Source organism: Silene latifolia, chromosome 3 (genome assembly GCF_048544455.1).
Source record: "Silene latifolia isolate original U9 population chromosome 3, ASM4854445v1, whole genome shotgun sequence".
Classification (NCBI taxonomy): Eukaryota; Viridiplantae; Streptophyta; class Magnoliopsida; order Caryophyllales; family Caryophyllaceae; genus Silene; species Silene latifolia.
The window spans coordinates 94087458-94105094 of NC_133528.1; the positions used below are offsets into that span (position 1 = coordinate 94087458).

At 34.3% G+C, this 17637-nt stretch overlaps 2 protein-coding genes across 2 annotated transcripts; both read left to right on the forward strand.

Annotated features, from left to right (window-relative positions):
* Positions 1–1261: 1261 nt before the first annotated feature.
* Positions 1262–8787, forward strand: LOC141649344 (uncharacterized). Its single transcript, XM_074458037.1, has 3 exons — positions 1262–2791; positions 2843–3881; positions 8600–8787. Exons 1-3 carry the CDS (start codon positions 1262–1264, stop codon positions 8785–8787), a joined length of 2757 nt encoding a protein of 918 aa, XP_074314138.1.
* Positions 8788–8893: 106 nt separating this feature from the next.
* Positions 8894–9679, forward strand: LOC141649345 (uncharacterized). The gene is made up of 2 exons (XM_074458038.1): positions 8894–9280; positions 9332–9679. The coding sequence occupies exons 1-2, from the start codon at positions 8894–8896 to the stop codon at positions 9677–9679; spliced, it is 735 nt and encodes a 244-aa protein (XP_074314139.1).
* Positions 9680–17637: the final 7958 nt, after the last annotated feature.

The following is a 17637-nucleotide window of genomic DNA, read 5'->3' on the forward strand; positions in this document are numbered from 1 at the left end:
TCATTAGTCAATGTGACTCGCCGTGTGAACCATTTGTCCTTGTTCTTAGCCCTTGTGACTCATTGTGTGAACCATTTGTCCTTGTTCATTAGTAAATGTGACTCGTTGTGTGAACCATTTGTCATTGTTCATTAGTCTTTGTGACTCGTTGTGTTAAACAATTGTACTTGTTCATTAGTCCATGTGACTCGTTATGTGGACAATTTGTCCTTGTTCATTAGTCCTTGTGACTCGTTGTATAAACCATTTGTCCTTGTTCATTAGCCCTTGTGAATCGTTGTGTGAACCATTTGTCCTGGTTTATTAGTAAATGTGACTCGTTGTGTGAACCATTTATCCTTGTTCATTAGTCTTTGTGACATGTTGTGCTAAAAAATTGTAATTGTTCATTAGTCCATGTGACTCCTTATGTGAACCATTTGTCCTTGTACATTAGTCCTTGTGACTCGTTGTATAAACCATTTGTCCTTGTTCATTAGTCTTTGTGACTCGTTGTGTGAACCATTTGTCCTTGTTCATTGGCCCTTGTGACTTTTGTTGTGTGAACCATTTGTCCTTGTTTATTAGTAAATGTGACTCGTCGTGTGAACCATTTGTCCTTGTTCATTAGTCATTGTGACTCGTTGTGTAAACCATTTGTCCTTGTTTATTAGTGAATGTGACTTCTTGTGTGAACCATTTGTCCTTGTTGATTAGTGAATGTGACTTGTTTTGTGAACCATTTGTCCTTGTTCATTAGCCCTTGTGACTCGTTGTGTTGATGTGAACCAAGCTAATGACCAAGCTAATGACTCGGAGTTCGTTAATGAGCTGGACGAATTGGTTGTGAACACTCAAGGTGATGGTCTGATGTTGGCTAGTAATTTTCAGCCTATAAGTTTCAATTATCCTTCCTTTGTGAATTTGTAAGTGTGGATTAGAGGAGATGATGGGGAGCACGCTTACCAAGGGAAGGACGGTCCAACAAGACGTTTTTACTTTACATTTTCAGATTATGTTTTACAATAAAATGTTAGCTTAATTTAGTGATTGTCTAAGTTCAATGAAATAGTAGCTTTAAATACTGGTCATACCTAGTACGTTCGGTTCGCCAAAAACAGTCCGTTAAATTTTAATCTTTTGTTCTCTAAATTGAACAGTTTCAGGTCTGCGCGTACCTAGTACGAACAGTCCTCAGCACTGTCCAAATCGTTCTAAAATACGCTGCTCAATTCGTATCATTTGTGGTATCAGAGCTTCGACTCTTGATCCTTATTTATCTATGGATTTTGATAACCCTAACTTTTTGCAGCAACTCCGTGATGCCTTGAGAAACGTGCAAGAAAGGGATGATAGGTGGCAACCAAGGCGTTTTGAAAGGGTGGTTGAACCGTTCAAAGTTAACGAACTACTTGAGTTCGTTGGAGGGGCTGATCCCGAGGCCTATTTGGAGTGGGAACGGAAGATAGATCGTATGTTTGATTTCAAGGAATTGGATGATGAGAAAAGGTGCAAGTATGCAATTCTGAAATTAAGCAAAGGAGCATCTCTTTGGTTTGAAGGGTTGAAGGCCAAGAGGGTGCGCGCGGGGAAGGAAATGATAGATTCTTGGGAGTCTCTGAAACGTAAACTTCGTAAAAGGTATGTGCCAACGACCCATAGGTTAGCTACATATCGTAAGATTGCTGATTTGAGACAAGGAAAATTAAGTGTTAGTGAGTATATTGATGAATTTGAAAACTTATGTTTGATGGGTGAATTGGAGGAAGTAGAAGAGCAGAAAATGTCTAGATTTTTGCGTGGATTGAATTATAATATTGCTAGTTCCGTTGAGTTATATCCATATTCTGATTTTGATACTCTTTGTCGTCTTTGTTTGAAAGTGGAGTCACAAGGGAAGTCTAAATATGGGGGAGGGTCGAGTTCAGACTCGGGAAAGAATAAATCATGGACCAAAACTGAAACAACCCCTAAAACCGAAACACCTAGTAGTTCGTTTGTGAGTCCTAGCAAAGCCACGGCATCCTCAAACACTACCCCTAGGACCACGGCCAAGGAGACTAATCTGTCCAAAGTCCGTTGTCTCAAGTGTCAAGGTTTCGGTCATTATCAAAGTACGTGTCCAAATAAAAGAGTTGTGACCTTGAGAGAGGCGGTAGAGTGTAGGGATGAGTTGTTGGCCGAGGAAGAACAATTGGGTGAACTGTTTAATTTCAATGAAGGTGAGGAAGAGGACGAGTTAGTAGAGAACTATGAGGCACCAATTTATGACACTAATCTGGTTTTGCGAACCTTGCAAGTAAAGACTATACCTACTGATTCGGAACAAAGAAATCAATTGTTTCATAACAAGTGTCGGGTAAATGATAAGTGGTGTAGTCTAATTATCGATGGGGGTAGTTGTACCAACGCGACCTCTACTGAAATGGTGTCAAAATTGGGTCTTGTGACTACTAAACACCCACACCCATATGCGTTGCATTGGTTAGATGATGGTAGCAGCGTTAAGGTGACAAAACAGGCCCGGGTTGGTTTGGTTATGGGTTCCTATGTCGATGAGGTGTTGTGTGACGTTATTTCCATGGATGCTTGTCATATTTTGTTGGGACGACCATGGCAATATGACCGAGATGTGTTGCATAGAGGGAGGAGTAACGAGTATGAGTTGAAAGACAAAGGGAAACGAATTGTGCTTAAACCCATGTCACCACAAGCTGTCCGTGCTTTAGGTTCAAAACCGAAAGCAAAAGCCCATGATGCTATGTTGATTGGAGAACGGTATGTGGAGCGTGCCATTGATCATGGAGAGCAAGTTTATTTGCTTGTTGCTAAAGAAAATTCGAGTGCTAATGTTGTTTTGCAGGAACATAACCCAATTGACGATTTGCTTGAAGAGTTTGGGGATGTGTTTCCCGATGAATTACCCGCTGGTTTGCCTCCTATTCGAGGCATTGAACATCAAATTGACCTTATTCCGGGCTCAACTCTTCCAAACAAGGCTGCTTATCGATGTAATCCGGAAGAAACAAAAGAACTTCAAAGGCAAATTGATGAGTTGATGGAGAGGGGTTATGTGCGTGAAAGTATGAGTCCTAGTGCTGTTCCGGTGTTACTCGTACCAAAGAAAGATGGTTCATGGCGTATGTGTGTTGATAGCCGGGCTGTAAACAACATAACCATCAAATATCGCTTTCCAATACCGAGACTTGATGATATGCTTGACGAGCTTCATGGTTCGGTTATCTTCTCAAAAATCGACCTTAGAAGTGGTTACCATCAGATTCGGATGCGTGAGGGTGATGAATGGAAGACGGCCTTTAAAACGAAGCATGGATTATATGAATGGACCGTCATGCCATTCGGTCTTACTAATGCTCCGAGTACCTTTATGAGATTGATGAATGAGGTACTTAAATCCTTCTTGGGCAGATTTATTGTGGTTTATCTTGACGATATTTTGGTGTATAGCAGGAGTATTGATGAGCATTTTGAACATTTGAGACAAGTGTTCGAAACATTGCGTGATCAGAAACTTTATGGGAAGCGAGAGACGTGCTCTTTTCTTGTGGAGAGCGTGGTGTTCTTGGGATACGTGGTGTCCAAGGATGGTGTCTCGGTTTATCAATCAAAAATCGAAGCAATTCGATCATGGCCGGAGCCTAAAACAGTTAGTGAGGTACGATCTTTTCATGGGCTTGCTTCTTTTTATCGACGATTCATTCGTAATTTTAGCACCATAACCAGTCCTATTACGGAGTGTTTGAAGAAGGGCGGGTTTGAATGGGGTGTGGCAGCTAAACAAGCCTTTGAACTGATTAAGGAACAGTTGTGTACCGCTCCTATCTTGGCGTTACCCGATTTTTCTCAACCACTCGAGGTTGAGTGTGATGCTAGTGGCGTAGGTATAGGTGTTGTTTTGATCCAAGGGAAAAGACCTATAGCCTATTTTTCGGAGAAATTGGTGTTAGTTATTTAGACCATATTAATACTCATCTTATGATATTAAAATTACAAATTAATTTAAAATGGTCTAAATCTACATGCATGCAAATAAAAGTATAAAAGATGGTATTAAACCATCTCAAGACAAAAGTTCCTTACATTGTATAAGGCAAGTTTTGGGCACAACTCAAGGACTCCTTCCTTGATGTTGTTCTTGAGCTATGAAAATGGATGATCCTCCAAGACAACAAACCACCAAAAAGATGGTCTCCTAAGGATACACCCAAGAATCAACCCAAAATACTACTACAATACTAACTAGATATATGTAGTAATAAACCTTGTTTAATTGTATATATGATGTACTAATAAATATTATTACTTTGATAATATTATTAGTTAATATTTATATATGTTTTTGATATAAAAGATGAACAAAATAAGAAGAAAAATTTTGTCTTTAGGTAGTGTATATGAACCTAGACCAATTTTTCTTCAAATTTTTCCAACTCAAGAAATGGTGGAGTTTCAATGGTATTTATAGGCAATTTGAGGGGACAATTATAAGTGGAAAAATCCACCTAAAAGACACTTGTGATGTCCTCAAAAAACCAGTATATGTGGACTACTTTTGGTCCATTTCGGTTTTCGATATTTGCCCCACAAATGCTTATAAGTCGTATATTTAATTATCTTATATAATTAAATATTAATTTAATTTATTTAACACTTAAATAATATAAATTAACTACCAATGACTACTTAACTATTAAGTAATCATAAGACCATTTTATCAACATACAATGTGTCAATATTAACCCATTTAGCTAATTTTACAACCTCTTGCAAAATTTAATAGCTAATTAATTCCACCTCAAAACTATACACATATCGTATAAAATTAATTAATTAACAATTAATTAATAAATTCTAATCATTTATTATTTAAATATATCATAATTAAATAATAAATCTCTTTGTCCCGAGTTCGTAACCCGTTATCAAAACATTGTAAAGCAGCCTCCCTTACATCGGCAGTGGCCCTAGTACTAGGCGAAGGGGGAGAGGGATCGACAAGGTAGCGTAATTTGCCATCACCTGCGGCAGCTAATCGAAGTTGTTCTTCCCAATCTTTAAAATTACTACCGTCGGCTTTTAATACATATTTGTCCATAAAAGAACGTAGCCATGAATCTCTAGCTATGGTGGCGGTTTCACTAGTAGAAGTCATCGTGATTACTACAAAGGAAATAAAGGAAAGATTAACATTTATCGTCTAGAAATATTTAACTTGTGAAATTATTTAACAAGTTCCCATTTATATAATGATCTCCCACTGAATTATATAAATGATTCCAAGATCCAATTTAATATAAACACGGGCACGGTGGACCGATTCAACCCATATTTATATAAATTTGGTGAGTCAACGTTTTGACTGATTCTACTACTAGAACTCTTGGTTGACGGATTTTCTTAAAATCTATCTTTTAGCCCCAGAATAAATATGGACACGGTGGACCGATTCAACCCATATTTATCCCGTTGAGTCCAACCAATTTTCACGCGTAATAACTTTTATTACCCTACTTACCCAACGTAAAAAGAGTGTACCTCGGTGATCCGAACCTACCTCTAATGAAGAAGGGATTCATAGGTGCTATTATTTGGTAAGGCTTAATCTCAATTTTAAACAAATGTGAGAGATCTTATCAATTTAATTGTCTATCACTTTTAAGTGAACAAAATTAGTGAATGCTAGACGATTAAATCGATAACAACAAAAATAAAATAAAACATGTAGTGACGATTTGGCATGAATGCATAGAAGAATTAAAACAAACATGTCCTAATATGGCCACCTAGTTAATCTAATTAACTAAAATTATTACACTTCGGAAACCAACTCCTTGGACCCTTGAGTCTTCATAAATTGGCCTCCTTCTTTAGGATTTCGGAACGCCTTTCCGAAAACACCGTCTTCATGAAAACTCCATCTTTAGAAGCTTCATCTAATTACTAATAATTAAATTACATAACAATACCCTATTATACAATTTGTAATAAAATTTAAATAAAACTATTAATTAATTACAAATTAGGCGATGCGAAATCGCAATTAATTACAAAACAAGTCGATATTCCCTTACATTTCGGGAAATACCAACTTCTACCTATGGCCATATTAGGAAAAATTACATAACAATAATTCTAAAAAAAAAAGCATTCATCTAAATGAATAATAAAATGCATTATGGAAAATGACATGCCAAATCGTCTAACTTACCAACAACAATCATTTGAGCTTGCCTTGACGGAATTTTTACCAATAAAAATTCATAATCAATTCTTAAAACACTTTTAAGACTTACTTATCATACTAATCTGGTCTAATATCAAAATAATTATTCTCAACAATTATCTTGAATTTATATGGGACTTAAAACACAATTGTGACAAAAAAAGATATAATAATTCACAATTATCATACAAAAAAATTCCATTTAATATAAAAATTTATGGAAAAATAAATTTCAAAACCATGAACATTCTGGTCTTACACCAAAAATGCCATGCAAGTGAAAATTTTTGTTTTTAAAATTTATTTAAAACGATTTCACAATTTAATCGGTAAAGCGGCAATTTTTACGATTTAATTCTAAATCAAACCATAAAAATTGAAATGACTTAAAATAAAATTTTGTACATTTTGGAACAATTTCCAAAAGCTAAAAATTCAGAAATTTCGAGCCCTAAAGTTAAATCAATATTTATTTACAAAATAACCATTATTTACCCATTTTTATCAAATAAAAATCAATAAACTACCTAAATTAATAACATTAACCTAAAGTATCTACTTATCTCATAAATAGAACATGCATGTGGTTATTTATAAATAAATATGCATAAAATTAACATGCAATCAATTTTGATTAACTCTTAATTAATTTTAATGCATTTTTACTCAATTTTATGCCAATTTAAGTTATAAAAAGTGGAAAAATTTAACAAAAAACAAATTTTTGTCCCATATCATCCTAAGACCAGATTATTTACATGCACGACTATATTATGTGATAAAACGAATTTTAGTAACATAATATCAATTTTATTAATTTATCTCATAAATTACTAAAATCGTCTTAAGACAACATGCATGTATTTAACAATGCTCTGATACCACTTGTTAGTTATTTAGACCATATTAATACTCATCTTATGATATTAAAATTACAAATTAATTTAAAATGGTCTAAATCTACATGCATGCAAATAAAAGTATAAAAGATGGTATTAAACCATCTTAAGACAAAAGTTCCTTACATTGTATAAGGCAAGTTTTGGGCACAACTCAAGGACTCCTTCCTTGATGTTGTTCTTGAGCTATGAAAATGGATGATCCTCCAAGACAACAAACCACCAAAAAGATGATCTCCTAAGGATACACCCAAGAATCAACCCAAAATACTACTACGATACTAACTAGATATATGTAGTAGTAAACCTTGTTTAATTGTATATATGATGTACTAATAAATATTATTACTTTGATAATATTATTAGTTAATATTTATATATGGTTTTAATATAAAAGATGAACAAAATAAGAAGAAAATTTTGGTCTTTAGGTAGTGTATATGAACCTAGACCAATTTTTCTTCAAATTTTTCCAACTTAAGAAATGGTGGAGTTTCAATGGTATTTATAGGCAATTTGAGGGGACAATTATAAGTGGAAAAATCCACCTAAAAGACACTTGTGATGTCCTCAAAAAACCAGTATATGTGGACTACTTTTGGTCCATTTCGGTTTTCGATATTTGCCCCACAAATGCTTATAAGTCGTATATTTAATTATCTTACATAATTAAATATTAATTTAATTTATTTAACACTTAAATAATATAAATTAACTACCAATGACTACTTAACCATTAAGTAATCATAAGACCATTTTATCAACATACAATGTGTTAATATTAACCCATTTAGCTAATTTTACAACCTCTTGTAAAATTTAATAGCTAATTAATTCCACCTCAAAACATATACACATATCGTATAAAATTAATTAATTAACAATTAATTAATAAATTCTAATCATTTATTATTTAAATATCTCATAATTAAATAATAAATCTCTTTGTCCCGAGTTCGTAACCCGTCATCAAATAATACATTTATGTGACTAACTAAGAGTCAAATAATACAAGGAATTAATTATCTCGTATCTCATACAAACAATTAATTTATTCTATTTGGGCATCATCCTATAGGTGTGACCTAAAGGGATCAGCTGATCACCGCCGTCACACGACAGTAATGTCAAACTCTAGTCAGCCAATCATTACCGATTAACGACGATCAGCTGACAAGTAAATAAATAAATCCCTGATATTTCTTTTACGAGATTTAATATGTAAATGCACTTATTATGGAGGACACTACTCCAACAATTGGGTGGCGCTCGATTGAATTATTGCACTTATGATAAGGAATTCTATGCTATTGTTCGGGCTCTTGATCATTGGAGTCACTATCTCCGTCCTAACCATTTATATTGCATTCCGATCATGAATCCTTGAAGTATATTAATGGGCCGCAGAAGTTGAATCATAGGCTTGCAAAATGGGTTGAATTTTTACAATAATTTCACTTTTCATCCAAATATAAAGATGGGAAGAGTAATGTTGTAGCCGATGCTTTATCTCGTCGTTATACCTTGCTGTCCACACTTGATGCTCGTCTTTTGGGCTTTGAAACTTTGAAAGATTACTATGTTGAAGATGGAGACTTTGGTGCAATTGTTGAAAGATTACTATCTGGTTTTGCGAACCTTGCAAGTAAAGACTATACCTACTGATTCGGAACAAAGAAATCAATTGTTTCATACCAAGTGTCGGGTAAATGATAAGTGGTGTAGTCTAATTATCGATGGGGGTAGTTGTACCAACGCGGCCTCTACTGAAATGGTGTCAAAATTGGGTCTTGTGACTACTAAACACCCACACCCATATGCGTTGCATTGGTTAGATGATGGTAGCAGCGTTAAGGTGACAAAACAGGCCCGGGTTGGTTTGGTTATGGGTTCCTATGTCGATGAGGTGTTGTGTGACGTTATTTCCATGGATGCTTGTCATATTTTGTTGGGACGACCATGGCAATATGACCGAGATGTGTTGCATAGAGGGAGGAGTAACGAGTATGAGTTGAAAGACAAAGGGAAACGAATTGTGCTTAAACCCATGTCACCACAAGCTGTCCGTGCTTTAGGTTCAAAACCGAAAGCAAAAGCCCATGATGCTATGTTGATTGGAGAACGGTATGTGGAGCGTGCCATTGATCATGGAGAGCAAGTTTATTTGCTTGTTGCTAAAGAAAATTCGAGTGCTAATGTTGTTTTGCAGGAACATAACCCAATTGACGATTTGCTTGAAGAGTTTGGGGATGTGTTTCCCGATGAATTACCCGCTGGTTTGCCTCCTATTCGAGGCATTGAACATCAAATTGACCTTATTCCGGGCTCAACTCTTCCAAACAAGGCTGCTTATCGATGTAATCCGGAAGAAACAAAAGAACTTCAAAGGCAAATTGATGAGTTGATGGAGAGGGGTTATGTGCGTGAAAGTATGAGTCCTAGTGCTGTTCCGGTGTTACTCGTACCAAAGAAAGATGGTTCATGGCGTATGTGTGTTGATAGCCGGGTCAGTAAACAACATAACCATCAAATATCGCTTTCCAATACCGAGACTTGATGATATGCTTGACGAACTTCATGGTTCGGTTATCTTCTCAAAAATCGACCTTAGAAGTGGTTACCATCAGATTCGGATGCGTGAGGGTGATGAATGGAAGACGGCCTTTAAAACGAAGCATGGATTATATGAATGGACCGTCATGCCATTCAGTCTTACTAATGCTCCGAGTACCTTTATGAGATTGATGAATGAGGTACTTAAATCCTTCTTGGGCAGATTTATTGTGGTTTATCTTGACGATATTTTGGTGTATAGCAGGAGTATTGATGAGCATTTTGAACATTTGAGACAAGTGTTCGAAACATTGCGTGATCAGAAACTTTATGGGAAGCGAGAGACGTGCTCTTTTCTTGTGGAGAGCGTGGTGTTCTTGGGATACGTGGTGTCCAAGGATGGTGTCTCGGTTTATCAATCAAAAATCGAAGCAATTCGATCATGGCCGGAGCCTAAAACAGTTAGTGAGGTACGATCTTTTCATGGGCTTGCTTCTTTTTATCGACGATTCATTCGTAATTTTAGCACCATAACCAGTCCTATTACGGAGTGTTTGAAGAAGGGCGGGTTTGAATGGGGTGTGGCAGCTAAACAAGCCTTTGAACTGATTAAGGAACGGTTGTGTACCGCTCCTATCTTGGCGTTACCAGATTTTTCTCAACCACTCGAGGTTAAGTGTGATGCTAATGGCGTAGGTATAGGTGCTGTTTTGATCCAAGGGAAAAGACCTATAGCCTATTTTTCGGAGAAATTGGTGTTAGTTATTTAGACCATATTAATACTCATCTTATGATATTAAAATTACAAATTAATTTAAAATGGTCTAAATCTACATGCATGCAAATAAAAGTATAAAAGATGGTATTAAACCATCTTAAGACAAAAGTTCCTTACATTGTATAAGGCAAGTTTTGGGCACAACTCAAGGACTCCTTCCTTGATGTTGTTCTTGAGCTATGAAAATGGATGATCCTCCAAGACAACAAACCACCAAAAAGATGGTCTCCTAAGGATACACCCAAGAATCAACCCAAAATACTACTACAATACTAACTAGATATATGTAGTAGTAAACCTTGTTTAATTGTATATATGATGTATTAATAAATATTATTACTTTGATAATATTATTACTTAATATTTATATATGTTTTTGATATAAAAGATGAACAAAATAAGAAGAAAAATTTTGTCTTTAGGTAGTGTATATGAACCTAGACCAATTTTTCTTCAAATTTTTCCAATTTTTCAACTCAAGAAATGGTGGAGTTTCAATGGTATTTATAGGCAATTTGAGGGGACAATTATAAGTGGAAAAATCCACCTAAAAGACACTTGTGATGTCCTCAAAAAACCAGTATATGTGGACTACTTTTGGTCCATTTCGGTTTTCGATATTTGCCCCACAAATGCTTATAAGACGTATATTTAATTATCTTATATAATTAAATATTAATTTAATTTATTTAACACTTAAATAATATAAATTAACTACCAATGACTACTTAACTATTAAGTAATCATAAGACTATTTTATCAACATACAATGTGTCAATATTAACCCATTTAGCTAATTTTACAACCTCTTGCAAAATTTAATAGCTAATTAATTCCACCTCAAAACATATACACATATCGTATAAAATTAATTAATTAACAATTAATTAATAAATTCTAATCATTTATTATTTAAATATCTCATAATTAAATAATAAATCTCTTTGTCCCGAGTTCGTAACCCGTCATCAAAACATTGTAAAGCAGCCTCCCTTACATCGGCAGTGGCCCTAGTACTAGGCGAAGCGGGAGAGGGATCGACAAGGTAGCGTAATTTGCCATCACCTGCGGCAGCTAATCGAAGTTGTTCTTCCCAATCTTTAAAATTACTACCGTCGGCTTTTAATACATATTTGTCCATAAAAGAACGTAGCCATGAATCTCTAGCTATGGTGGCGGTTTCACTAGTAGAAGTCATCGTGATTACTACAAAGGAAATAAAGGAAAGATTAACATTTATCGTCTAGAAATATTTAACTTGTGAAACTATTTAACAAGTTCCCATTTATATAATGATCTCCCACTGAATTATATAAATGATTCCAAGATCGAATTTAATATAAACACGGGCACGGTGGATCGATTCAACCCATATTTATATAAATTTGGTGAGTCAACGTTTTGACTGATTCTACTACTAGAACTCTTGGTTGACGGATTTTCTTAAAATCTATCTTTTAGCCCCAGAATAAATATGGGCACGGTGGACCGATTCAACCCATATTTATCCCGTTGAGTCCAACCAATTTTCACGCGTAATAACTTTTATTACCCTACTTACCCAACGTAAAAAGAGTGTACCTCGGTGATCCGAACCTACCTCTAATGAAGAAGGGATTCATAGGTGCTATTATTTGGTAAGGCTTAATCTCAATTTTAAACAAATGTGAGAGATCTTATCAATTTAATTGTCTATCACTTTTAAGTGAACAAATTAGTGAATGCTAGACGATTAAATCGTTAACAACAAAAATAAAATAAAACATGTAGTGACGATTTGGCATGAATGCATAGAAGAATTAAAACAAACAAGTCCTAATATGGCCACCTAGTTAATCTAATTAACTAAAATTATTACACTTCGGAAACCAACTCCTTGGACCCTTGAGTCTTCATAAATTGGCCTCCTTCTTTAGGATTTCGGAACGCCTTTCCGAAAACACCGTCTTCATGAAAACTCCGTCTTTAGAAGCTTCATCTAATTACTAATAATTAAATTACATAACAATACCCTATTATACAATTTGTAATAAAATTAAAATAAAACTATTAATTAATTACAAATTAGGCGATGCGAAATCGCAATTAATTACAAAACAAGTCGATATTCCCTTACATTTCGGGAAATACCAACTTCTACCTATGGCCATATTAGGAAAAATTACATAACAATAATTCTAAAAAAAAAAAGCATTCATCTAAATGAATAATAAAATGCATTATGGAAAATGACATGCCAAATCGTCTAACTTACCAACAACAATCATTTGAGCTTGCCTTGACGGAATTTTTACCAATAAAAATTCATAATCAATTCTTAAAACACTTTTAAGACTTACTTATCATACTAATCTGGTCTAATATCAAAATAATTATTCTCAACAATTATCTTGAATTTATATGGGACTTAAAACACAATTGTGACAAAAAAAGATATAATAATTCACAATTATCATACAAAAAAATTCCATTTAATATAAAACTTTATGGAAAAATAAATTTCAAAACCATGAACATTCTGGTCTTACACCAAAAATGTCATGCAAGTAAAAATTTTTGTTTTTAAAATTTATTTAAAACGATTTCACAATTTAATCGGTAAAGCGGCAATTTTTACGATTTAATTCTAAATCAAACCATAAAAATTGAAATGACTTAAAATAAAATTTTGTACATTTTGGAACAATTTCCAGAAGCTAAAAATTCAGAAATTTCGAGCCCTAAAGTTAAATCAATATTTATTAACAAAATAACCATTATTTACCCATTTTTATCAAATAAAAATCAATAAACTACCTAAATTAATCACATTAACCTAAAGTATCTACTTATCTCATAAATAGAACATGCATATGATTATTTATAAATAAATATGCATAAAATTAACATGCAATCAATTTTGATTAACTCTTAATTAATTTTAATGCATTTTTACTCAATTTTATGCCAATTTAAGTTATAAAAAGTGGAAAAATTTAACAAAAAACAAATTTTTGTCCCATATCATCCTAAGACCAGATTATTTACATGAAAGACTATATTATGTGATAAAACGAATTTTAGTAACATAATATCAATTTTAATAATTTATCTCATAAATTACTAAAATCGTCTTAAGACAACATGCATGTATTTAACAATGCTCTGATACCACTTGTTAGTTATTTAGACCATATTAATACTCATCTTATGATATTAAAATTACAAATTAATTTAAAATGGTCTAAATCTACATGCATGCAAATAAAAGTATAAAAGATGGTATTAAACCATCTTAAGACAAAAGTTCCTTACATTGTATAAGGCAAGTTTTGAGCACAACTCAAGGACTCCTTCCTTGATGTTGTTCTTGAGCTATGAAAATGGATGATCCTCCAAGACAACAAACCACCAAAAAGATGGTCTCCTAAGGATACACCCAAGAATCAACCCAAAATACTACTACAATACTAACTAGATATATGTAGTAGTAAACCTTGTTTAATTGTATATATGATGTACTAATAAATATTATTACTTTGATAATATTATTAGTTAATATTTATATATGTTTTTGATATAAAAGATGAACAAAATAAGAAGAAAATTTTGGTCTTTAGGTAGTGTATATGAACCTAGACCAATTTTTCTTCAAATTTTTCCAACTCAAGAAATGGTGGAGTTTCAATGGTATTTATAGGCAATTTGAGGGGACAATTATAAGTGGAAAAATCCACCTAAAAGACACTTGTGATGTCCTAAAAAAACTAGTATATGTGGACTACTTTTGGTCCATTTCGGTTTTCGATATTTGCCCCACAAATGCTTATAAGTCGTATATTTAATTATCTTACATAATTAAATATTAATTTAATTTATTTAACACTTAAATAATATAAATTAACTACCAATGACTACTTAACCATTAAGTAATCATAAGACCATTTTATCAACATACAATGTGTTAATATTAACCCATTTAGCTAATTTTACAACCTCTTGTAAAATTTAATAGCTAATTAATTCCACCTCAAAACATATACACATATCGTATAAAATTAATTAATTAACAATTAATTAATAAATTCTAATCATTTATTATTTAAATATCTCATAATTAAATAATAAATCTCTTTGTCCCAAGTTCGTAACCCGTCATCAACTAATACATTTATGTGACTAACTAAGAGTCAAATAATACAAGGAATTAATTTATCTCGTATCTCATACAAACAATTAATTTATTCTATTTGGGCATCATCCTATAGGTGTGACCTAAAGGGATCAGCTGATCACCGCCGTCACACGACAGTAATGTCAAACTCTAGTCAGCCAATCATTACCGATTAACGACGATCAGCTGACAAATAAATAAATAAATCCCTGATATTTCTTTTACGAGATTTAATATGTAAATGCACTTATTGTGGAGGACACTACTCCAACAATTGGGTGGCGCTCGATTGAATTATTGCACTTATGATAAGGAATTCTATGCTATTGTTCGGGCTCTTGATCATTGGAGTCACTATCTCCGTCCTAACCATTTTATATTGCATTCCGATCATGAATCCTTGAAGTATATTAATGGGCCGCAGAAGTTGAATCATAGGCTTGCAAAATGGGTTGAATTTTTACAATAATTTCACTTTTCATCCAAATATAAAGATGGGAAGAGTAATGTTGTAGCCGATGCTTTATCTCGTCGTTATACCTTGCTGTCCACACTTGATGTTCGTCTTTTGGGCTTTGAAACTTTGAAAGATTACTATGTTGAAGATGGAGACTTTGGTGCAATTGTTGAAAGATTACTATCTGGTTTTGCGAACCTTGCAAGTAAAGACTATACCTACTGATTCGGAACAAAGAAATCAATTGTTTCATACCAAGTGTCGGGTAAATGATAAGTGGTGTAGTCTAATTATCGATGGGGGTAGTTGTACCAACGCGGCCTCTACTGAAATGGTGTCAAAATTGGGTCTTGTGACTACTAAACACCCACACCCATATGCGTTGCATTGGTTAGATGATAGTAGCAGCGTTAAGGTGACAAAACAGGCCCGGGTTGGTTTGGTTATGGGTTCCTATGTCGATGAGGTGTTGTGTGACGTTATTTCCATGGATGCTTGTCATATTTTGTTGGGACGACCATGACAATATGACCGAGATGTGTTGCATAGAGGGAGGAGTAACGAGTATGAGTTGAAAGACAAAGGGAAACGAATTGTGCTTAAACCCATGTCACCACAAGCTGTCCGTGCTTTAGGTTCAAAACCGAAAGCAAAAGCTCATGATGCTATGTTGATTGGAGAACGGTATGTGGAGCGTGCCATTGATCATGGAGAGCAAGTTTATTTGCTTGTTGCTAAAGAAAATTCGAGTGCTAATGTTGTTTTGCAGGAACATAACCCAATTGACGATTTGCTTGAAGAGTTTGGGGATGTGTTTCCCGATGAATTACCCGCTGGTTTGCCTCCTATTCGAGGCATTGAACATCAAATTGACCTTATTCCGGGATCAACTCTTCCAAACAAGGCTGCTTATCGATGTAATCCGGAAGAAACAAAAGAACTTCAAAGGCAAATTGATGAGTTGATGGAGAGGGGTTATGTGCGTGAAAGTATGAGTCCTAGTGCTGTTCCGGTGTTACTCGTACCAAAGAAAGATGGTTCATGGCGTATGTGTGTTGATAGCCGGGTCAGTAAACAACATAACCATCAAATATCGCTTTCCAATACCGAGACTTGATGATATGCTTGACGAGCTTCATGGTTCGGTTATCTTCTCAAAAATCGACCTTAGAAGTGGTTACCATCAGATTCGGATGCGTGAGGGTGATGAATGGAAGACGGCCTTTAAAACGAAGCATGGATTATATGAATGGACCGTCATGCCATTCGGTCTTACTAATGCTCCGAGTACCTTTATGAGATTGATGAATGAGGTACTTAAATCCTTCTTGGGCAGATTTATTGTGGTTTATCTTGACGATATTTTGGTGTATAGCAGGAGTATTGATGAGCATTTTGAACATTTGAGACAAGTGTTCGAAACATTGCGTGATCAGAAACTTTATGGGAAGCGAGAGACGTGCTCTTTTCTTGTGGAGAGCGTGGTGTTCTTGGGATACGTGGTGTCCAAGGATGGTGTCTCGGTTTATCAATCAAAAATCGAAGCAATTCGATCATGGCCGGAGCCTAAAACAGTTAGTGAGGTACGATCTTTTCATGGGCTTGCTTCTTTTTATCGACGATTCATTCGTAATTTTAGCACCAAAACCAGTCCTATTACGGAGTGTTTGAAGAAGGGCGGGTTTGAAAGGGGTGTGGCAGCTAAACAAGCCTTTGAACTGATTAAGGAACGGTTGTGTACCGCTCCTATCTTAGCGTTACCCGATTTTTCTCAACCACTCGAGGTTGAGTGTGATGCTAGTGGCGTAGGTATAGGTGCTGTTTTGATCCAAGGGAAAAGACCTATAGCCTATTTTTCGGAGAAATTGGTGTTAGTTATTTAGACCATATTAATACTCATCTTATGATATTAAAATTACAAATTAATTTAAAATGGTCTAAATCTACATGCATGCAAATAAAAGTATAAAAGATGGTATTAAACCATCTTAAGACAAAAGTTCCTTACATTGTATAAGGCAAGTTTTGGGCACAACTCAAGGACTCCTTCCTTGATGTTGTTCTTGAGCTATGAAAATGGATGATCCTCCAAGACAACAAACCACCAAAAAGATGGTCTCCTAAGGATACACCCAAGAATCAACCCAAAATACTACTACAATACTAACTAGATATATGTAGTAGTAAACCTTGTTTAATTGTATATATGATGTACTAATAAATATTATTACTTTGATAATATTATTAGTTAATATTTATATATGTTTTTGATATAAAAGATGAACAAAATAAGAAGAAAATTTTTGTCTTTAGGTAGTGTATATGAACCTAGACCAATTTTTCTTCAAATTTTTCCAACTCAAGAAATGGTGGAGTTTCAATGGTATTTATAGGCAATTTGAGGGGACAATTATAAGTGGAAAAATCCACCTAAAAGACACTTGTGATGTCCTCAAAAAACCAGTATATGTGGACTACTTTTGGTCCATTTCGGTTTTCGATATTTGCCCCACAAATGCTTATAAGTCGTATATTTAATTATCTTATATAATTAAATATTAATTTAATTTATTA